The sequence below is a fragment of the Microcaecilia unicolor genome, chromosome 3 (assembly GCF_901765095.1).
Source record: "Microcaecilia unicolor chromosome 3, aMicUni1.1, whole genome shotgun sequence".
Classification (NCBI taxonomy): domain Eukaryota; kingdom Metazoa; phylum Chordata; class Amphibia; order Gymnophiona; family Siphonopidae; genus Microcaecilia; species Microcaecilia unicolor.
In genome coordinates, this window is record NC_044033.1 from 460,222,425 (window position 1) to 460,247,638 (window position 25,214).

General features: G+C 43.1%; 1 protein-coding gene across 1 annotated transcript in view; it reads left to right on the top strand.

Moving 5' to 3' along the window:
- The window catches only part of FAM83B (family with sequence similarity 83 member B), a 119,319-nt gene extending 94,406 nt beyond the window's left edge, over positions 1-24,913 (top strand). Inside the window, exons 4-5 of the mRNA XM_030198977.1 lie at positions 14,783-14,907; positions 21,139-24,913. Coding sequence (XP_030054837.1) covers positions 14,783-14,907; positions 21,139-23,551 — 2,538 coding nt within the window. The 3' untranslated portion in view covers positions 23,552-24,913. The remainder of the gene's footprint in view (positions 1-14,782; positions 14,908-21,138) is intronic.
- Positions 24,914-25,214: the final 301 nt, after the last annotated feature.

Below are 25,214 nucleotides of genomic sequence, written 5' to 3' on the forward strand. Positions count from 1 at the left end.
TGGTCCACTCCTCTTTGCAGATCATCTCTAAATCATTAAGAGTTCTGGGCTGTCGCTTGGCAACTCGCAGCTTCAGCTCCCTCCATAAGTTTTCAATGGGATTAAGGTCTGGTGACTGGCTAGGCCACTCCATGCCCCTAATGTGCTTCTTCCTGAGCCACTCCTTTGTTGCCTTGGCTGTATGTTTTGGGTCATTGTCGTGCTGGAAGACCCAGCCACGACCCATTTTTAAGGCCCTGGCGGAGGGAAGGAGGTTGTCACTCAGAATTGTACGGTACATGGCCCCATCCATTCTCCCATTGATGCGGTGAAGTAGTCCTGTGCCCTTAGCAGAGAAACACCCCCAAAACATAACATTTCCACCTCCATGCTTGACAGTGGGGACGGTGTTCTTTGGGTCATAGGCAGCATTTCTCTTCCTCCAAACACGGCGAGTTGAGTTCATGCCAAAGAGCTCAATTTTTGTCTCATCTGACCACAGCACCTTCTCCCAATCACTCTCGGCATCATCCAGGTGTTCACTGGCAAACTTCAGACGGGCCGTCACATGTGCCTTCCGGAGCAGGGGGACCTTGCGGGCACTGCAGGATTGCAATCCGTTATGTCGTAATGTGTTACCAATGGTTTTCGTGGTGACAGTGGTCCCAGCTGCCTTGAGATCATTGACAAGTTCCCCCCTTGTAGTTGTAGGCTGATTTCTAACCTTCCTCATGATCAAGGATACCCCACGAGGTGAGATTTTGCGTGGAGCCCCAGATCTTGTCGATTGACAGTCATTTTGTACTTCTTCCATTTTCTTACTATGGCACCAACAGTTGTCTCCTTCTCGCCCAGCGTCTTACTGATGGTTTTGTAGCCCATTCCAGCCTTGTGCAGGTGTATGATCTTGTCCCTGACATCCTTAGACAGCTCCTTGCTCTTGGCCATTTTGTAGAGGTTAGAGTCTGACTGATTCACTGAGTCTGTGGACAGGTGTCTTTCATACAGGTGACCATTGCCGACAGCTGTCTGTCATGCAGGTAACGAGTTGATTTGGAGCATCTACCTGGTCTGTAGGGGCCAGATCTCTTATTGGTTGGTGGGGGATCAAATACTTATTTCCCTCTGCAGAATGCAAATAAATTCATATACTTTCCACAATGTGATTTTCCGGATTTAATTTGTGATGTGCTATCTCTCACTGTTACCAATAACCTACCCTTCAATTATGGGCTGCTCATGTCTTTGTCAGTGGGCAAACTTACAAAATCAGCAAGGGATCAAATACTTATTTCCACCACTGTAGATATAATACAATGTCAGCATGATACCAATGAAACCTATAAAACATGCGTTAGAACATTCAAATGACATAGCTATGATGCTAATGCTTTTTTACAATACAACTTATCATGTAGCTGAGGGGATACATACGTTTGCAATGACAAAACTTGGTGGGGGGGAGGGGAGGGGAGAAGTTATCAGTGTGGACTAATGTTATGTCAGGTTATGTTAGCACAAATCAGATTATTTTAGCTCAGAATCCCTTGAATTAGGCCTATGAGTAAACACACTACACATTAGATTTAAGAAAACAATTCTAAACCCTGAAAGGCTAAGCTAAATCACTGTCCAGCTTATAATCGAAAGACAAAAATGCCTATATTGCGACCTAAATCGGGAGATAGGCGTTTATCTCCCATAAACGAATAACGCGGTATAATCGAAAGCCGAACTTGGACGTTTTCAACTGCACTCCATCGCGGAAGCGTACAAAGTTGACGGGGGCGTGTCAAAGGCGTGGTGAAGGCGGAACTGGGGCGTGGTTATTGGCCGATCAGAGATGGGCGCCTTTCGCCGATAATGGAAAGAAAATATGCGTTTTTAGCGAGAATTTAGGGCACTTTTCCTGGACCCTGTTTTTCCACGAATAAGGCCCCAAAAAGTGCCCTAAATGACCAGATAACCACTGGAGGGAATCGGGGATGACCTCCCCTGACTCCCCCAGTGGTCACAAACCCCCTCCCACCACAAAATATGCCGTTTCACAACTGTTTATTTTCACCCTCAAATGTCATACCCACCTCCCTGGCAGCAGTATGCAGGTCACTGGAGCAGTTATTAGGGGGTGCAGTGGACTTCAGGCAGGTGGACCCAGGCCCATCCCTCCCCTACCTGTTACAATTGTGCTGCTTAATGCTTATTAGTCGTCCAACCCCCCAAACCCACTGTACCCACATGTAGGTGCCCCCCTTCACCCCTTAGGGCTATAGTAATTTTGTAGACTTGTGGCAGTGGGTTTTGAGGGGGATTTGGGGGCTCAACACACAAGGGAAGGGTGCTATGCACCTGGGAGCTGTTTTACCTTTTTTTTTTTGTTTTTGTAAAAGTGCCCCCTAGGGTGCCCGGTTGGTGTCCTGGCATGTGAGGGGGGACAGTGCACTACGAATCCTGGCCCCTCCCACGAACAAATGCCTTGGATTTATTCGTTTTTGAGCTGGGCGCTTTCATTTTCCATTATCACTGAAAAACAAAAACGCCCAGCTCACAAATTGTCGAATAAAACATGGACGTCTATTTTTTGCGAAAATACGGTTCGGTCAGCCCCTTCATGGACCCGTTCTCGGAGATAAACGCCCATGGAGATAGACGTTTTTGTTCAATTATGCCCCTCTGTATATCCCAATAATAGGCAAGGAAATACATTGAACTATACCCACAGAGTAAATCTGAACAGGTTCTTAGATCGTACAATAAAACTACCTGCTTCCTCTTTTGCATTTTTGCAAAAATGCATAAGTACATAAGTAATGCCACACTGGGAAAAAACCAAGGGTCCATCGAGCCCAGCATCCTGTCCACGATAGCGGCCAATCCAGGCCAAGGGCACCTGGCAAGCTTCTCAAACGTACAAACATTCTATACATGTTATTCCTGGAATTGTGGATTTTTCCCAAGTCCATTTAATAGTGGTTTATGGACTTGTCCTTTAGGAAACCGTCTAACCCCTTTTTAAACTCTGCCAAGCTAACCGCCTTCACCACGTTCTCCGGCAACGAATTCCAGAGTTTAATTATGCATTGGGTGAAGAAAACTTTCTCCGATTTGTTTTAAATTTACTACACTGTAGTTTCATTGCATGCCCCCTAGTCCTAGTATTTTTGGAAAGCGTGAACGCTTCACATCCACCTGTTCCACTCCACTCGTTATTTTATATACCTCTATCATGTCTCCCCTCAACCATCTCTTCTCCAAGCTGAAAAGCCCTAGCCTTCTTAGTCTTTCTTCATAGGGAAGTCGTCCCATCCCCGCTATCATTCTTTTGAATTGATTCTTGAATTGGAAACTGGGAGCTAAGGTGGCCATTTTAGAATAATCTTTGTGTGAAAATAGCAGCATTTGAATGTATAGATTGCACAGACTTCTACATGGTGATTCCAGAAAGTGGCTATTTACGCAGATAGAAGGCAGGGATGCAGAATCTTCAGGATGGGGGGGGGGGGCATGGTTAGGGGAGGCCAAGAAGGGAAGGGAAGGGGAAATGGGACTTGATATACCACCTTTCTGAAATTTTTGCAACTACATTAAAAGCAGTTTACATATATTCTGGTACTTATTTTGTACCATGGGCAATGGAGGGTTAAGTGACTTGCCCAGAGTCACAAGGAGCTACAGTGGGAATCAAACTCAGTTCCCCAGGATCAAAGTCCACTGCACTAACCACTAGGCTACTCTAGGCATTGTAATTTTACAATGGGAGTACACATATATTTTAATACATTTTCACACCAGCTTTTACACTTGGTCAGAGGCGAGAATAAAATGACAGTTACTTGATTGTTTGGACCTGGAATTTCTACCACTAATTCCACCACTTCAAAACTTCCACATGTATATATTGTGAATTCCGCTCCTATGCATGTAGATGCTGGCGCTAGCATTTCTAAAGCCCCAAGTGAAGATGCTTTTTTTTCTGCATGTGTAGATTTCCAAAATTGATACTTTGGTTATGCTGTGGGCATCAAGGTCATTTTTTTTATAACACCTTTTTGCATATATTATTGCATACATTTGTAATATCAAGATTAGGTTATGGTAACGTTATTTCTGGGTTTGCCTCAATATTTGTGCAGGCGACTAAAGACCTTGCAAAATTTTGCTATTGCTATTAGATTGCTGGGGGGGGGGGGGGGCATAGGAGTTAGGGAGCATGTGACCCTGTTATATAAACAGTTTCATTGGTTGCCAGTTGAATATAGGGCATCCTATAAGATCTTTATTTTGGTGCATCAGATCTTATATACGGGTCTGCTGCCCTATCTGAAGCCTATGATTCAGCGGCATACCCCAGAAAGGATTTTGAGGTTAAATACTGCCTATTTGCTTATAGTTGCCAATACTTGCACACAGTTGGTGGCTACTAAATAAAGGGATTTCTTTTGGCAGGCTCCAGTGTTGTGGAACCACTTGCCAGTGGAGTTATGTATAGAGGTTTCTTTGAAACAATTCAAAGGGAAGCTAAAGGCTTTTTTTCTTTTCAAAAAACATTTCTGGGAGCTTAAAACTAATCTGGGGTGTTCTGCAGCGGTGTTCTTATCTACATATTTTTAAGAAATTGGATGAGTGTATGACTGGTCTGGGTGTGTGAACTTTCCTATCATTTTATGGCATTCCTTTCCCTCTAATTTTATTTTATTTTTTTTATTGTAAACCACTTTGATTATAAGAGAAAGATGGTATATCGAGTTTTTATAAACTATTAAACTATACATGCTGGCAAATAAACATCCACTCTTGCACTTTCACATAAATATTTTACAAAAGGCTTCACTGGGGGCATCCTGATCTCAGTGTTCCATTTCTTATCTAGAGCCCTTATGCGAAATGGTGCTTCAAATGTAGTCAAATGCACTACTGCATTAGCAGGCTAATGACATTAACATGAATTCCTAGTAAATGGGTCTCATTGTGTAAAATGGGATCTACAGTAAATAATGTGCATTAATGCAAAAGCCAAGGCTAATGTGTTTTTAAAATCTATGTGACATCCTTTCTCTCTCTCTCTCTGTTGTGTCCTGTTCCTGTCCAACTAGTGCCCTTTGAAAACTTCTTTATATATATATATATATATATATATATATATATATATATATATATATATATATATATATACTAGCTGTTAAGCCTGTAAAAATGGGCAAGATTTCCAGCTACCCTCCTCGCCGCCGCTCCCTCCCCTCTCTGTGCTGGGCCCCCTGCACTGACCTGACAGCGCCTCTCACCTCTGTGTGAAAGCGCTGCAGGCAGCAGCAGATCGCTGTGCTGCTGCCTGCAGCACTTCCACACAGAGGTGAGAGGCACTGTCAGGTCAGTGCAGGGGGCCCGATGCGGAGGAGGGCGGGAGCGGCGGCGGGGATGGGGGGAGGGTGGAGGTTGGTGCGCGCGATGTTCGTTTCCAGGCGGCAGCGTCCGACAGTGACTCCAACTCCGTTTCCCTCTCTGTTCCGCCCTCTGATGTCATCATGTCTTGACGCGAGGGCGGGACAGAGAAGCAAAGTCTCTACTGCGCATTTGCAGGTGAGTCGGTTACTTGCCATTTATATGTTTGATATATATATGGGGATAGACTGGGGGTTAATCACTTACCTCTGGAAAGGGGATTCTACTACTATGACTACTATTCATTTCTATAGTGTTACAAGACATACACAGCATAAATACATAAGAGACAGCCCCTCCTTGACAGAGATTACAATCTTTTCAAGACAGACAAACAGGCCAAATAAGGGATTAGGGAGTACATTTATTTTGGAAATGATTAAAACAACATGGGAGATAAAAGAAAGGAGAGATCCTGAGGAGCTGCAGAATAAGTGCACTTGTAAGTCAGCAAGAGGAGGTTGAACTGTATTCCTAAATGGATAGGGAGCCAATGAAGTGACTTGAGGAGAGATGTTATGTGAGTGTAGCAACACTGGCAGAAGATAATTTGATTGCCCTATTTTTGTAAATTTGACATCTGGGTCCTGTTATTCATACCATGGGAGATATCCGGCCCGTCAGCCCCGGTCCATGCTGAACCCAGATATTCAATGTTGGGCCATTTACGGTGGCCGACATTGAACATCCGGGGGGGGGGGGGGGGGGGGGGGAGGGTTCGGCCGGATTTAAGATAACCGGCTACGTCAATAGTCAGACATGGCCAGTTATCTTTAAACCAGACAAAAATATACCAGGGTTTGACATGGCCAAAAGTGACCGCCAAACCTGGTTTAAAAATCGGCAAATAGTACATAAGTACATAAGTACATAAGTAATGCCATACTGGGAAAAGACCAAGGGTCCATCGAGCCCAGCATCCTGTCCACGACAGCTGCCAATCCAGGCCAAGGGCACCTGGCAAGCTTCCCAAACGTACAAACATTCTATACATGTTATTCCTGGAATTGTGGATTTTTCCAAGTCCGTTTAGTAGCGGTTTATGGACTTGTCCTTTAGGAAACCGTCCAACCCCTTTTTAAACTCTGCTAAGCTAACCGCCTTCACCACTTTCTCCGGCAACAAATTCCAGAGTTTAATTACACGTTGGGTGAAGAAAAATTTTCTCCGATTTGTTTTAAATTTACTACACTGTAGTTTCATCGCATGCCCCCTAGTCCTAGTATTTTTGGAAAGCGTGAACAGAAGCTTCACATCCACCTGTTCCACTCCACTCATTATTTTATATACCTCTATCATGTCTCCCCTCAGCCGTCTCTTCTCCAAGCTGTATAGCCCTAGCCTCCTTAGTCTTTCTTCATAGGGAAGTCGTCCCATCCCCGCTATCATTTTAGTCGCCCTTCGCTGCACCTTTTCCAATTCTACTATATCTTTCTTGAGATGCGGCGACCAGAATTGAACACAATACTCAAGGTGCGGTCGCACCATGGAGCAATACAACGGCATTATAACATCCTCACACCTGTTTTCCATACCTTTCCTAATAATACCCAGCATTCTATTCGCTTTCTTAGCCGCAGCAGCACACTGAGCAGAAGGTTTCAGTGTGTTATCGACGACGACACCCAGATCCCTTTCTTGGTCCGTAACTCCTAACGTGGAACCTTGCATGACGTAGCTATAATTCGGGTTCTTTTTTCCCACATGCATCACCTTGCACTTGCTCACATTAAACATCATCTGCCATTTAGCCGCCCAGTCTCCCAGTCTCGTAAGGTCCTCTTGTAATTTTTCACAATCCTGTCGTGATTTAACGACTTTGAATAACTTTGTGTCATCAGCAAATTTAATTACCTCGCTAGTTACTCCCATCTCTAAATCATTTATAAATATATTAAAAAGCAGCGGTCCTAGCACGGACCCCTGAGGAACCCCACTAACTACCCTTCTCCATTGTGAATACTGCCCATTTAACCCCACTCTCTGTTTCCTATCCTTCAACCAGTTTTTAATCCACAATAGGACATTTCCTCCTATCCCATGACCCTCCAATTTCCTCTGTAGCCTTTCATGAGGTACCTTGTCAAACGCCTTTTGAAAATCCAGATACACAATATCAACCGACTCCCCTTTGTCCACATGTTTGTTCACTCCTTCAAAGAATTGAAGTAAATTGGTCAGACAAGATTTCCCCACACAAAAGCCATGCTGACTTGGTCTCAGTAATCCATGTCCTCGGATGTGCTCTGTAATTTTGTTTTTAATAATAGCCTCTACCATTTTCCCGGTTATATAGTATGATATAACCTGTTATCCACCAGCTGCGAACTGTAGATATTCAGTGAAGGATAGCCAGTTAAGAGCTATTTAACCGGTCAGCATCCATTCTGACCGGTTAAATGGCGCTAAATATCAGGCTGCTTGTTTCTGGTATTCAAAACTATTTAACCTGCCAGGAATGGCTCCTGGCAGGTTAAATAGCATTTTAGTGCCTAACTATGACTATTCAGTGGGAGATAAATGGTTATCTTCTGCTGAATATCTGCAGTTAGCAGTTAGTTGCTAATTGGCTATATCACATGACGTAGCTAGGTAGTCTCAGGTATTCAGCACCAAATCGGCTATGTTTAGTGGTTAAAATAGGCTGCATAAAAAGCACTCAGCACTTAACCGGTAAGCACTGAATATTGACTTAACTGGTTAAGTTGCCACATTCAGAAATGAAACTGGATATTCAATGCCAGTTGCCAGAAATGGCTCAGCATTGAATATCTAGGTTTAGCATCAGTGGCGGGCAGCAAAAGCACTGCCTGCCACTAGCTAAATATCAGGGGGCATGTGTACAAGGATTTAATTTACTACAACTTCAGAACATAGTAACATGGGGCTGATATTCAAAAGATTTACATAGATTTTTTTTATGGAAATAGATCAATTTTAAGGAGAGAAAGATGGTTTAGTAGGGGGGCCTTGAGGAGCAAGTTGCAGTAGTCTAAGCGGGAGGAGTGGAGGGGCATAATCGAACGGGGACATCTCTAAGGGCGCCCATCTCTAAGGACGTCCCGGCGAAGGGGCGTGGAAACCGCTATTATCGAAACAAGATGTACGTCCATCTTTTGTTGTGATAATACGGTCGGGGATGCCCAAATCTAAACATTTAGGTCGACCTTAGAGATGGTCGTCCTTAGAGATGGTCGTTCCCGTTTTTCGGCAATAATGGAAAATGAGGACGCCCATCTCAAAAATGACCAAATCCAAGGCATGCGGTCGTAGGAGGAGCCACCATTCGTAGTGCACTGGTCCCCCTCACATACCAGGACACCAACTGGGCACCCACGGGGGCACTGCAGTGGACTTCACAAATTGCTCCCAGGTGCATAGCTCCCTTACCTTCGGAGCTGAGCCCCCCAACCCCCCCCCCCAAAACCCACTCCCCACAACTGTACACCACTACCCTAAGGGGTGAAGGGGGCACCTAAATGTGGATAGAGTGGGTTTCGATTGGGTTTTGAAGGGCTCACATTTACCACCACAAGTGTAACAGATAGGGGGGGGATGGGCCTGGGTCCGCCTGCCTGAAGTGCACTGCAACCACTAAAACAGCTCCAGGGACCTGCATACTGCTGTCATGGAGATGGGTATGACATTTGAGGCTGGCATAGAGGCTGGCAAAAAACTTTAAAAAAATGTTTTTAAGGTGGGAGGGGGTTGGTGACCACTGGGGGAGTAAGGGGAGGTCATTCCCGATTCCCTCCGGTGGTCATCTGGTCAGTTTGGGCACCTTTTTGAGGCTTGGTCGTGAAAAAAATGGACCAAGTAAAGTCGACCAAATGCTCATCAGGGACGCCCTTCTTTTTTCCATTATCGTCCAAGGACGCCCATCTCTTAAGAATGCCCCAGTCCCGCCTTTGCTACGCCTCTGACACGCCCCCGTGAACTTTGGTCATCCCCGCGACGGACTGCAGTTGAGGACGCCCAAAATTGGCTTTCGATTATGCTGATTTGGGCAACCCTGAGAGAAGAATGCCCATCTCCTGATTTGTGTCGGAAGATGGGCGCCCTTCTCTTTCGAAAATGCCCCTGAATGTGAGCTTGGATAAGGGTTTTGGCAGTGCACTCGGAGAAAGGGACAAATATTAATGATGTTATAGTGAAAGAAATACAACAAAGAGAGTCCAATTCTCCCGCAAAAACACACAAGGAAACAACAAGTCAAGCGGAAGATATTCAGAAGGACCAGACTGAAGTCACAGATGTTAACAGTCAAAAATGATGATTTATTAAGACCCTACACGGTCCGTGTTTCGGCCAAGAGGCCTTCTTCAGGGGTCAGAGCTATCGCGGTCGCCATTTCCTCCACTTTTCTCCCTAACTTTTCTCAAGGCCCGAACGAGATCTCGCGAGATCAGGAGAGCCCACCAATCTGGCACAAACCTCGCGAGATCTCGTTCGGGCCTTGAGAAAAGTTAGGGAGAAATGTGAGGAAATGGCGACCGCGATAGCTCTGACCCTTGAAGAAGGCCTCTTGGCCGAAACACGGACCGTGTAGGGTCTTAATAAATCATCATTTTTGACTGTTAACATCTGTGACTTCAGTCTGGTCCTTCTGAATATCTTCCGCTTGACTTGTTGTTTCCTATAGTGAAAGAAATGACAGGTTTTATCAGTCTGTTGGATGTGAACAGAAAGAGAGAAAAAGGAATCAAAGATGACCGCATGGTTACAAGCTGAGGAGACAGGGAGGATGACAGTATTACCTAGAGAAATAGAGAATGAAGACGAAAGGTGAATTTAGGGGAAATAAGCTCAGTTTTCACCCTGTTCTGTTTCACATGGCAGTGGCACATTCAGGCAGCAATGTCAGACAAGCAGGCAGAGACTAGGGCCTGGATTTCTGGTGAAATTTCTAGTGTGAAGTAGATCTGGGAGCATAGGCGTAGTTTGACTGTTTCATTTGGGGGGGCAAAGAATGGGCAGAGCATATTAGCATATCATTTGCATATATACATATGCAAATGAATATGCTAATATGGAGGAAGGAATTGAAATTTACAGGCAAAATATCACAGATGCACATTTCAAAAAGCTGACACATTTCGATTAATAAATTATGAATAAAATACTTTTATCTACCTTTGTTGTCTGATCATTTAGTTTTTCTATTCGCTTTGGTCCCAGTGTCTTGTTTTATGCAGTGTCTTCTTTCCAGTAGGCTTCCCTCTGCTCCCCACCCTCCCAGTCCCATCCATCTCTTGCTCCTTCCCTCTGCTCCCCACCCCTCCCAGTCCCATCCATCTCTTGCTCCTTCCCTCTGCTCCCCACCCTCCCAGTCCCATCCATCTCTTGCTCCTTCCCTCTGCTCCCCACCCCTCCCAGTCCCATCCATCTTCTGTTCCTTCCCTCTGCTCACCATCCCTCCATCCCATCCATCTTCTGCTCCTTCCCTCTGCTGTGCCTGACCTCTCCCAATCCCATCCATCTCCTGGTCCATCCCTCTGCTCCGCACCCCTCCATCTTTTGCTCCTTCCCTCTGCTCCCCACCCCTCCCAGTCCCAACCATCTCTTGCTCCTTCCCTCTGCTCCCCACCCCTCCCAGTCCCATCCATCTTCTGTTCCTTCCCTCTGCTCACCATCCCTCCGTCCCATCCATCTTCTGCTCCTTCCCTCTGCTGTGCCTGACCTCTCCCAATCCCATCCATCTCCTAGTCCATCCCTCTGCTCCCCACCCCTCCCAGTCCCATCCATCTCTTGCTCCTTCCCTCTGCTCCCCACCCCTCCCAGTACCATCCATCTTCCCTCTGCTCCCCACCCCTCCCAGTTCCATCCATCTTCCTTCTACTGCCCCCCCCCGCGAGGTCCAAGATCGTGACTCCGTTTACCCCCTCTCTTCCTCCCTCCCTCCGGCGCAGGCAACAGTCTTCAGCTTTTTCAGCGTTCCTGGCAGCGGTAGCGATGTACACGCTGCCTTCGGTCTGCCCCAGAAGCCTTCTCTTCAAGTTCCTGTTCCCACCTATGCGGGAACAGGAACTTGAAGAGAAGGCTTTGGGGCAGAGCCGAAGGCAGCATGTACATCGCTACCGCTGCCAGGAACGCTGAAAAAGACTGTTGCCTGCGCCGGAGGGAGGGAGGAAGAGAGAGGGGTAGACGGACATGCTCCTCTCCGTCCGCTTGGCTTCCCTGCCCTCTCTGTCTGCGTCCCGCCTTCCTCTGACGTCAGAGGAAGGCGGGATGCAGACAGAGAGGGCAGGGAAGCCAAGCGGATGGAGAGGAGCGCGTGCCTGCATGTGTTTTTTTTTTTTAACTAATGGCGCGGCGGCGCCTCGTCGTCGTTTGGGGGGCATTGCCCCCCCTCACCCCCCCCCCCCCCAGTCTACACCTATGTCTGGGAGTCATCAGCATAAAGATGGTACAGAAAATTATGGGAGGAGATCAGAGCCCTGAGGGAGTAAATGTAATGAGATAAAAGGTCCCAAGGCAGAGCCCTGAGGCATACTGACTTCTAGGGGGATAGCAGAGGAGGAGGATCCACCAGAGGATAAACTAAAAGTGAGATGGAAGAGATACAAATATATAATTTGTTATCCATCAGCTGCGAACTGTAGATATTCAGCGAAGGATAGCCAGTTAAGAGCTATTTATATAACCAAGTCAGAACAGAACTTTGAAATCCAAGTGAAAACAGAACATCAAGGTGATGATCAACAGCGACAAAAGCAGCAGATACGTTAAGAAGAATCAGGAATGAATAAAGGCACTTAGAGCCAGCCAGGAACAGGTCACTAGATGCTTTGGTAAGGACTGCAGGGCAGGCCCTTATACATTTCTGATTAGTCAGGGGGTGGAGCTAGGCCACAGCAAACACTACTATTCAGAATTAAATTTCTAAATACCTGCAGTATGGTGTGTCCAGACTAACCCAGCAATCATTGCAACGATCCTGAGATTCATGCCAATATTTTGATCTATTTTTATACAAGTGTTAACTTCTATGCCTTTGACTTAAAGTATATCAATGATATGTTACTGTTTTGTTTGACAACCATATCTGTGTTAATAATATATGTGTTATTGTGTGCAAGAATTTGTACACACAATATATCAATACCACAGGAAAAGAGAAGTATGGCCAAATGCATTTTTCTGTAAGGGACTATGCATACAATTACACAGAGTCATCTGATGCCTATGGGCTTAATATTCCAGGCCCTCTCTTTTCCTTATTATTCCAAGATCAACACTGATACCTCCCAAGGAAATGTTCATTCATTCATTCTTCTTCTTCTTCTTCTTTTTTTTTTTTTTTTTTTGAAAGATCACCATTCAAAACAAGCCATCATGCAAGTGTACCGTATCAGCTGTAGTCAACAGAACATGACACAATAAAATAAACATAACTATATAAACATGCCATAAAAAAACAGGGAAGCTGTATAGCATAAAAGATTATCTACTGACAATGAACAAGTAACAGTGAAATGCAGTTTGGCTTGATCACAAAATGCAGCCTGGCCTCATTAAATGTCATGTTCACATTAATAATTAACACTAGGTCCGTGCAGATATAAAATGGCATCTAGTTTGCAAGCTCTCATTAAATAATATGGGGAATGAGCTCTGTTGCCCTCCTTTGCATTGAACATTGCTTCATTAGCCTGCCCAGATAAGCACATTTGTGCCAGCTAGCTTGGTTAAGAGAATCTTAAGATACAGTAGGTCTTTTACAAAGGTGCGCTAACATTTTTAGCTCATGCTAAAAATCATCTGGCGCTAAATGCTGAGACCTTATAGGAATATAACGGGTGTAATGTGTGTCTCAGAATTTAGATCTGGCTGATTTTTAGCACATGCTAAAAACACTAGCACACATTAGTAAAAGACTCCCATATTGCATAAGCCCTTCTATGCACAGTAAGCCCTTCTATGCACAGTAAATAAAGCAAATGCTGGGCAGACTTCTATGGTCTGTGCCAAGATCATGGCTGGACAGATGTGGATGGGTTGGACTGGGGTTCAATGACAGGATGAGTAGTTGGGAAACAAGGCCAGTGCCAAGCAGACTTCTACAGTCTGTGCCTTGAACATAGCAAGAACAAATGAAGCTTAAGTATGCATATGTAGTATCGCATCATGCCATATGCTATGAGTTTATCTCGTTGGGCAGACTGGATGGACTGTACAGGACTTTATCCATCATCATTTACTATGTTACTATTGGGCTCATTTTCGAAAGAGAAGGGCGCCCATCTTTCAACACAAATCGGGAGATGGGTGTCCTTCTCCCAGGGTCGCCCAAATCGGCATAATTGAAAGCTGATTTTGGGTGCCCTCAACTGCTTTTCATCGCGGGGACAGCCAAAGTTCCTAGGGGCGTGTCGGAAGCATAGTAAAGGCGGGACTGGGGCGTGCTTAACACATGTGCGTACTCGGCCAATAATGGAAAAAAAGAAGGGCGTCCCTGACGAACACTTGGCCGACTTTACTTGGTCCTTTTTTTTTAACGACCAAGCCACAAAAATGTGCCCTAAGTGACCAGATGGCCACCGGAGGGAATCAGGGAGGACCTCCCCCTACTCCCCCAGTGGTCACTAACCCCCTCCCACCCTAAAAACATTTAAAATATTTTTCCAGCCTCTATGCCAGCCTCAAATATCATACCCAGCTCCATGACAGCAATATGCAGGTCCATTGAGCAGTTTTAGTGGGTTCTGCAGTGCACTTCAGGCAGGCGGATTCAGACCAATCCTCCCCTACTTGTTAAACTTGTGGTGGTAAATGTAAGTCCTCCAAAACCCACCACAAACCCACTGTACCCACATCTAGGTGCCCCCTTCATCCCTAAGGGCTATGGTAGTGGTGTACAGTTGTGGGGAGTGGGGTTGGGGGGGGGGATTGGGGGGCTCAGCACACAAGGTAAGGGAGCTATGCACCTGGGAGCTTTTTCTGAAGTCCACTGCAGTGCCCCCTAGGGTGCCCGGTTGGTATCCTGGCATGTCAGGGGGACTAGTGAACTACGAATGCTGGTTCCTCCCATGACCAAAGGGCTTGCATTTGGTCATTTCTGAGATGGGTGTCCTCGGTTTCCATTATGGCTGAAAATCGGGGACGACCATCTCTAGGGATGACAATCGCTAAGGTCGACCTAAATGTGGAGATTTGGGCATCCTTGACCGTATTATTGAAACAAAAGATGGTCACCCATCTTGTTTCAATAATATGGGTTTCCCCGCCCCTTCGCAGGGACATCCTGCGAGGACGCCCTCAGGAAAACGTGGGTGCCCTGTTTGATTATGCCCCTCCATGTAATGTTAATACCAGTCTGAAAAATGCTGATGAAATGCTTGCATTTATTTTGTTTCCACAACAGAATATCAGAGTAAGGACAGTGAAAGGACATGATTATTTTTCCAAATCAGGGGCAAAATTCTGTGGAAAAATGGAACAAAAATTTCTCCTAGTTGATTTGCAGAAAGTCATGTTTGGTACATACAGGTAAGATCATTAATCAGTTTAAGATATTTTGACTGATTTAAATTAAAATTGAATTCACTTGTTTCTTTTGCATCATCATTTCAAGACTTAAAGCCTATTTTTAAATATTAACAGATAACAGAGTTTTATACAATGGTTGTCCAGAAATAAATTAAAATTTGAAAGTGATTTAAAAAAGGAAAAAACCTACCTACAGTACCTGAATGTAACTCATCTTGAGCTCCAACTGAAATAAAATGAGTGCTAAATCTAAGTTTTTTTTTTACCCTCTGTTCAGTAGGGATGGGCTGCCATTTAAAATGAATGCCATCCACCAATAAAAATGTACACTATGGGGTAAATTCTATAAATGACACTGAAAAATCAGCACCGGAAAAAAAAAATCAATGTGGAGTGCTATTCTTTAAACAGCACTCTGAGTTGAGTATTGTTTATGAAATAGCACTTAGAGTTGATTCCCGTAACCAAAGATGGGTGCCAGTATTTACGCCAACTGAAACTGGTGTAAATGCTGGCACCCAACTCTTGGCATTTGGGCATGGGAATGACATTATTCTACAAAAACGCACACAATTTTTTAGAATGCCCCTGACTGCCCATGGCCATGCCCCCTTTTGAGTCGAACACTAGAGAATTTGAGCACCTGGTGTTATAGAATAGAGTGCAGGAAAATGTGGGGACCTTTTACTAAGCTGTGGTAAAAAGTGGCCTGCGGTAGTGCGGGCATGTGTTTTTGGCACACACCGGGCCATTTTTGTACCACATCTGGGATAAAGGGCATTTTTTTAATGGGATAGGAAATGGGCAAGCGCTAAAATTAAAACTAGTGTGCGCCTATTAATGGCCTGAGCCCTTACCACCACCTATTGATCTAGTGGTAAGGGTTCATGCGCTACATGCACAGTAACCATTCAGCGCATGCCAACTGCAAATTGCCGCCGGAAATGCCGCACATGGTAGAAAATAAAAAATTAATTTCTACCACCGGAATGAGCACGCACCAAATCCAAAATTACCACCAGGGGGGCATGCTAGCCTGGTGGTAGTCTTTTTTTGGCGCATGCTGCACATGTGTAGGCCCTACCGCAACTTAGTAAAAGGGTCCCTGTGTGTGCAAATTCCAATTACTGCCAATTAACTGCAATAATTGATTATTGACCTCAATTTATTGCAAGCTAATGGCTCATTAGCTAATTAATTTGTATGTGCACCTTCAGTCCACATGTAAAGTTTGGCATACATTTTTTGGCAGATAAAAAAAGAAGTGGTTTGTCAGCTTTAAAAGGCTCAAATGGTGTTTTATTCAAATTTATCAGAATGAAAGGTGGTTGCATCAGGGACAAATCATCTGTTAATTGTGAGACATAATACATCCGCCTTTGAAAATATACCACTTCACAGAGAAAACAAAGTCCTTTGCAATACTGCAGTGTTAATGAAATAAAGCTTTCCCAGTTACTGGCAACATGGCCAAGTAAATTCTATACGGAAAAACCTAGCTTACCCAAATATAACTCACCTTGAGCTACCACTTAAAAGATATGACAAAATCCACTAGGGAAATAAGTTGCTTACCCAAATATATATATATTTGGTGCCATATATAGAATCTGAGTGATAGTGTGCATTCTTAAAAACATTCATTTCCATTTGAAAAAAAAATCATGAGCATGAAACAAAATCTTATTGGATGCCCATATCTGCTGTTAAGAAATAAATTTAAAACATAGGACCTGATATTCATACAGAGTTATACTTTCACTGGTGGCCAGAAAACTTAAAACACTACTATCAGCAGATTCAATAAATGGCACCCAGAGTTAGACGCCAGGATGATCCATTCTACGATCGTATTCTGAAAAAAACACTCTGCCTAAAACAACCCTTACAGAATACTAGCTTAGTGGGCCCTTTTACTAAGGCATGTAGGCACCTACACGCATCTAACTCACGTCAATTTGGAACTCATCTCAAGCTATTCTTGATTCACTGCAATCTGGCTTTCGCCCCCTTCATTCAACTGAAACAGTGCTTGCTAAAGTCTCCAATGATCTGTTCCTGACCAGATCCAAAGGTCTCTTTTCTATCCTCATCCTTCTTGATCTATCTGCTGCTTTTGACACTGTTGATCACAGCCTACTCCTTGATACGCTGTCCTCACTTGGATTTCAGGGCTCTGTTCTTTCCTGGTTTTCTTCTTATCTCTCCCAGCGTACCTTTAGTGTATTCTCTAGTGGATCCTCCTCTACTTCTATCCCACTGTCAGTTGGTGTACCTCAGGGATCTGTCTTGGGACCTCTTCTTTTCTCCATCTATGCTTCTTCCCTTGGTACTCTGATCTCATCCCATGGTTTTCAGTATCATCTTTACGCTGATGACTCCCAGATCTACCTCTCCACACCAGAAATCTCAGCCAAAACCCAGGCCAAAGTATCAGTCTGCCTGTCTGACATAGCTGCCTGGATGTCTCAGCGCCATCTGAAATAAACATGACCAAGGCTGAGCTTCTTATCGTTGCCTCTAAACCAACCTCTCCTTCTCCCCCATTCTCTAGTTCTGTGGATAACACTCTCATCCTTCCTGTCTCATCAGCTCGTAACCTTGGGGTCATCTTCAACTCCTCCCTTTTCTTCTCTGCACATATTCAGCAGACTGCTAAAACCAGTCATTTCTTTCTCTATAATAGCACCAAAATTCGCCCTTTCCTTTCTGAGCACACTACCAGAACCCTCATCCACACTCTTATCACCTCTCGCTTAGACTATTGCAACTTGCTTCTCACAGGTCTCCCACTTAGCCATCTCTCTCCTCTTCAATCTGTTCAAAATTCTGCTGCACAACTAATATTCCGCCAGTTTCGTTATGCTCATATTAGCCCTCTCCTCAAGTCACTTCACTGGCTTCCTATCTGTTTCCACATACAGTTCAAACTCTTCTTATTGACCTATAAGTGCATTCACTCTGCAGCTCCTCAGTACCTCTCCAATCTCATCTCTCCCTACATTCCTCCCCGGGAACTTCGTAAATTTCTCTTAACTGCACCCTTCTCCTTCACTGCTAACTCCAGACTCTGTTCCTTTTATCTTGCTGCACCATATGCCTGGAATAGACTTCCTTAGCTCCATCTCTGGCCGTCTTCAAATCTATGCTAAAAGCCCACCTTTTTGATGCTGCTTTTAACTCCTAACCCTTACTCACTTGTTCAGAACCCTTATTCTGTCATCCTCACTTTAATATTGCCTTATCTCTTGTTTGTCCTGTTTGTCTGTCCTAATTAGATTGTAAGCTCTGTCGAACAGGGACTGTCTCTTCATGTTCAAGTGTACAGCGCTGCGTATATCTAGTAGCGCTTTAGAAATGATAAGTAGTAGTAGCAGTAGTAACTACCGCCCAGCTACCGCATGCCCCGGGCAGGAATTCCATTTTTTTACACTTGTCCGATATGCTTGGCAGAAAATATTTTTTATTTTCTACCGTGTGGCGCTAACTGGGCAGTAATCGGCAGTGTACACGTGCTGACGATTACCGTCCGGTTAACGCATGAGACCTTACCGTTAATTCAATAGGTGGTAGTAAGATCTCAGGCCCAAAATGGACGAACAACAATTTTTATTTTGCCGCAAGTCCTTTTTTTTGCAGGTGTGCTGAAAAATGGGCCTATGGCATCCAATACACATGCCTACAACAGTGCAGGCTATATTTTGGCGCACCTTAGCAAAAGGACCCCTTAGTGTACATTTTCGGCTAGATTCTATATATGGTGCCTGAAAAAAACAGGTGGGATAAATTTCTGTGTAAGGGTATTCTATAAGTGGTGCCTAGATTTAGGCGTGGTATATAGAATATGTTTAGTTGATATCCCATTGCCTAGAACTTCATGCGTTCATTTACATCAAGGAAAACTTGGAGTAAATACCGGCATGTAGATTCAGTCGCAGAGGGGCATATTCTATAATAGTGCGTGTAAATTTTGGATCGTCCAATAAATGTCCATTTCCCTGGCCATAGCCATGCCCCTTTTTGGTTTCGTACATTAGAATTTAGGTGCTGTGCATTACAGAATATGCTTAGTGAGTTATGTCTGTAAATTCTAATTATTGCCAGTGCTCATTATTGCTTAATAAGTGCTGTTAAAAACACTGATTGGCCTGTTAAGCCAATTAACTTATGTTGTTATAGAATACGCTTGGATTTCAGCATGGAATACTAAGCACGATATATCGAATCCCAGGGTTTATGTCTAACTTTTGGCATGAGCATTTGGAGTTGTGTGCTATGGAATTCAGGTGGGCATGTTATAGACTAGGGCGTAGGGCAGATCCGCACATATTCATACAGAGTTTGTTAATGTCAATAATTGATTATACCAAATTAACAGGGGTAACAATATAATGAGTACAAGCCTTCAAAGCTAAACAGTATCCCAAAAACCAAAGGCTAAAGTATTACACTTCATATAGCAAAACTTTATTATCACATCACTACAATAAAATAATTGTGATATTTACTCAGGACATCATTGTAAATCACAAGTGACACCCTCAACATACCAACCCACCAAAAAGTCCAACCTCAGTTCAAAAACCAAGGCAAGCAACATTCTTCACTTATCTGATGAGATGTTTGGCAATGGTAAACCAAAGCAGTCTTTTCAGTTATTTGCCTATGGCCTCAAACAGCAAACTAGCAATGCTAAAGTGGTCTCATAAAATGTCTCCAATAGAGTCCATCCAAATAGCCATATTATCAGCCAAATTCAACCCAAAACTTTCAATCGATCTTCCAAGTAGTCACGACAGGTTCCAAATCGGAACAGTCCACGAACCTCCACCTTTACTTGATACAATTCATGTTTCGCATCTGTGTCTTGAGGAGTGAGACAATGAATACAGATACGGAGATGCTAGAATGAACAACTTTGCCATCTGCAACATGGCTCAGGCCAGTCAAAAATGAAAGTTTGTGATTATCATCACCAAACTAGCTAATTAGTTTACGCGCAGATCTGTGATCCACGTCTAAAACTGTGTGCCCAACTTTAAGCGACCTATACAGAATCTGGTGGTATGTGGATAGAATTTGACTGAAAATCTTTTTAAGCAAATGAAACAAACAGGAGACCTCTATGCAAATCAGTCAGAACTCCATCCTTCCTTCAGTCTTTCTTGTGGCCCTCCTCCATCCATTGCTCACAGTGCCGCCTCACACTCCTCCTTTCCTCCTGCACAATGATTGAGTTGTGTAGATACTTGAGCCGCGTGGTGCAGGAATTTAGGGAAGTCTCATGGTTTCAAGTCCCGCAAGACTTCCCGATCTTCCTGTATCTTGTGGTTCAAGTATCTATAGAGTACGATTGCTGTGCAGGGGGAAAGGAGGAGCATGAGGCAACATCGAGGAAGAAGAAACAATAACATCAAGGGTAAGAAATCCCAGGTGCCAGGATGAAAATTTCTAGGCACCATGGCAACCTGCCGCCCAGGATTTGTCAAGCACTAGTTTAAATAACTAAAACAGGGATGTCCAAATTCAGCCCTTGAGGATCACAGCCAGTTGGAGTTTCAGCATTTCCAAAATGAAAATCCATACAGTCTATTTGCATGATCTGTCACCACTGTCTAAATAGATCTGCAACTTCATTGTGGCAATGCTGAAAACCCAATTGGGTTGTGACCCTCGAGGATCAAGGTTAGGATCTTTGAACTTGAAACTTACATTTGGAGATGCATAGGTAAAGCAGAGTTCTGTTATAGAAAATTCAAGTTAGTTATGTTGAGATTCTTCACTAAGGGTTCTTTTTATTAAGGTGCGCTAATGATTAGCATTCACTAAATGATAAGATGCTCATTATATTCCTGTGGGCATCTTATCATTTAGCATGCACTAATTGTTAGCGTGCGCTTATGTTAGCACACCTTAATAAAAGAACTATTTTGAGGAGAAAATAGCATTTTGTTGTAGTTTATATATGTAATGCATTGAATTTCTCTTTTCGCAAAAAAGGTTCTCAGCATGCAAGGAAAGTTATCCTGATATCCCCTAACGATTGTGACAATGTAGTAAAACTTACAGAATCTCATAACTGAATAGGAAAGAAATTAACAGTAGAATAGTTCTAAAAAATGTTGATTTGTGGATAAGAATTACTTTAATTTCTTTACAGAGAAAAATGTATCTCTATTAACACAATATATTTCACCTATATATAAATGATTTCTCTCTTTTATGTTTTAGTTTTATGTGGTCATTTGAGAAGGTCAACCTTAGTATGGTCCAAGTAATCAGTGGACAGCTGGTGGAATCCTTTGATGAAGAGTTTAGGACTCTGTATGCACGTTCCAGTGTTCCCAGCATGTTTGCAAAAGATGAATTACTTATAGGGAACAATCGAAAGATTCCATGGGAAAATGGTTTCTATCAGCATTCATTATCTTCTTTAATCTCTGCTTCCAGTCAACACAGTCTATTTGCCAGACAAGAAAAAGTGCACACTTTAGATTCTACTTACTTAAATTCTCGAGGAAGATATGGAATACATGGTGAGGATAGATACAGTTCCAAAAACTTAGCATACAAGTCTCACCGTCTGCCAGGTTTTAACATACAAAATAAAATCCGCCAGTTTCAGTCTAGTGACAAAAATGAGCATTGGAAGAGACACAGTTATGCTGCAGGGGAGAATCCAGAACCCTCTCCTTACTTGATGCTCAATCGAGCCATGAATCAAGGGATGGGCAGCAATCGAAGTAATAACTGGAAAATGCAATCTAGTATTCCCAGTGTTGGATCATCATCAAGAGGAGGTTATTTGGCTTTTTACAATGGATCCAGCCAAAATTTAACAGATCGATTTGTTCATCGAGTAACAAATCTAGGTGAAAGAAACTCTAATGTGCGGCGGTCTTTCCATGGTACAGACAATCACATTCGCTTTCTGCAGCAAAAGATGCCCACCCTTGAACGTACTACCAAGTCATTCCTCCGTAACTGGCGGATTGAATCTTACTTGAATGATAATTCTGATTTTCCTGCTGATTCAAGTGGAGAGATTTTAGATGACAAATATGACTCCTATGAAGGAAGTGAGAGCACTAGAATGAATCCAATTTATGCTCATTCACGGCTTCGTTCATCGTTAATGTTTAAACCAACTTTACCTGATCAAAAGGAAGCAATTAGTTGTACCACAGGATCTACAAATTCAACTGTTATTGATTCCCAAGAAAGTCTAACACCTAAGGCAATAACACCAAGGGATAACTCAAGGTTTATCCCAGGACATGAAGGCCATGAATCTCAACCAGAATTAACGAAAAGGCACAGTTTGCAAATTCCAGAAGGCCCCAAGCCTGTTTCAAATTATAACACCAATCATGAGGCAACCAACTATATATACACATCCTTATGTACTAACAGAGAAGCAGATAATGTTAAGAACCAGCCGAATGAAAGCATATTCAAAAGGCGCAGTTTACCTCTGTATGAGCACTCTAAAGTTGCTATAGATTATGTTGCCAATAGACAGCCATCCAATTACATATATAGTTCATTGGGTAGGAGTACTGTAAGACAAACAGCAAATTCTTCAGTGAAGCCAGATGATCAGAAAGTCAACAACTTGCATAACCACTTAGCAAACGTGGATCAAAGCATGCAAAATGAAACTCAGATTGCCACTCCAACAAGGACTGCATCTAATGATTCTCTGGATGATGCTAATAAGGAGGATCCTAATAAAGATTGGTCTTCAAAGAAAGAAGGCAAGGGTTCTCCAAATTTTCTGAAAATGGGATCCAAAAAGTTGCGGTCACTGCTTAATCTTTCACCAGAAAAAAAGGAGAGCTTGTCAAAACATAAAGCCCCTGCTTTTTATAGAATGTGTAGTAGCTCAGATACTTTGATATCTGAAGAAGAAGAGAAGCAAAGCTTTGCGAAATCTGGAAGCAAGAATGATGAGTCACCAAAGAAAGAGAGAACAATGTTAGGTATATCACAAATTAGTTTAAATAAAAGTAAGGAAAACGTATGTATTAGCCCAACTAAGTCTGTGAAATCCACTGATGATGGCAGTAAAAGTCCCACTATATGTAATGTTGAAAGTATTGGGGATTCCTCTACACCAAGATTTAATACGGAACAAATTCAATACCAAGATACAAAAGAAACTAAAACACACAGAGGTTATGGAACTCCATTTGCTTCTACTACTCAACAAAGGGGGATGCCACAAAGGGAAGTATCACAAAGGGGGATGATACAAAGAGAGATGTCACATAGGGGAATGCTACAAAGAGGAATGCCACTGAGAGATGTACCACAAAGGGAAATGCATAGAACAACCAACCCAGAAAGTCCAAACCTAAAAGAAGATCTAAGAAGATTGCAGCTCAGTGAAAGAAGAATTTATAGTCGCTACGAGCCATTTTGTAAGCTGGATGTCAACACAGAGACAACAAGCAATATGCAGAACATCCATTCACAGCCATTAGACCAGAAAAGCAGAACTTTGGGGCATAATTTTGTGCGGCCCAATTACATGTCCAATTACAACTCTACTTCTGTTTATCGCTCTTTGCAGCCCAATGAAAATAAGTTGGGAAGGTTCATGCAAAAGTTTGGAAATTTCATACATAAAACAAATAAATGAACATATTTACGAGTGCAGAACATATCACACTTGGCATGACTGTACATATATGTTTGGCAAAGATTAATTAGTTGTTTTCTAAGAATATAAGGGATTGGAGGTTATTTTAAATGTTTACAAATCTTTATGCATCCTTTTCAGTATGGGAAGATTTTTTATGCTAGAAACATAGGCAGGTGATATCCAATACGCACTTCCATTCTTCTATAAAACTCATGCAGGGACAGTCCTCTATAGCTCTCAATTGACTTTTGCAAATATAGCCCTTCCATGAGTTTCTGAACATGGCTACACATCCCTTCGCATACCCTATGGACCTCCTCATGCCTTCCAAATTGCACTGCAGCCTCCTAGCCTCGACACTGAAGGGGGATCCTGATACCAAATAGGTATGTACTTGGGCCTCATTACCATATTACCAAGACTGGCTGGGACTGTGCTTATCCCACATCTTCTTACATAGGCACACTCCGACATGCTTGCTTTGCATAAAATGCAAGATACATAAAAAGGGTTTCAGGAAGACCACCATTGATTAACAGCCATAAAATTAGAACAACCACAAGGCCTCCACAATGTGAACAGACCCCTCCCCCTCTTCCTTACCATTATCACCTGATTCGGGGTCAAGGTGATTTACATTGCCATAGCCAAGCCAAATCACTCTGGAGATACCTTCAAAGAGACCAAATCTAAGATTTGCACTCCTACCTGCCAGGCCACAGCTGGGATCTCCACCAACTAGATAGATGATTTTACCACCCTCCCCTCCCCATGTTGAAGCCAATTCTGCAAGACCCTAAGGCCACAAACAGCTTACATAGCTCACAATCAAGCTCAGATCCTCACAACCACTGGAAAGGATGGCCCCCATCATGACCTGTCCTCTTCCACCACCTACATTTGTGGTTCTTCCTCCACTGGCTGAAACAAACCTTCTAATCTTTTGTGGATCCAAATCCTCATCTGACAGATGGACACTAACCAACCTATGCAAATCTGTGCTTCTATCATCAGCCCCCTAATACTATTTCATGAATTTTCCTAATGACTCCATACAAAAACAATCTGTTTATTGACAGAAATTCATTTGCTTATACTTGATCTCACTTTTCTATAATGGTTGTTCACTAAAACTAGGCCTGACAATGTCTTACCATCTAGTCTGTATCATAGACAACAAAATGAGTTTATTTGCCCTTCCCATCTATAGCCAAAATGTCCCAGGAAGTGCAGTGCTAATGGAGTAAAACCACACACAACCCACCGAAGTGTATTAAATTACTTTATTACTAATTCATATTTCAAATACCAATTTAAAAATCCATGGAAAATTATATAACCAACTGGATTAACAATTTTAAGGGGTTGTTTACTAAAGCTTAGCTTGACTTATCTGCAGCAGGGCCCATTTTATGTCTATGGGTCCTGCTGCAGATAACTCATGCTAAGCTTTAGTAAACAACCCCCTTAATTCAAATGACTTTTTAAATGTCTAACATTGCCATGTTTCACCCTGAGGCTACATCTGGGAATATAATCAGCTAATCATATAAAAGGCAATATATATATCACAACAGCATATACATAGGTATTAGGATCTTATCTCCAGGATAGAAGGAAAAGTTCAGCAATAGTGCTTTTGAACCAAATGGTTAAAGAC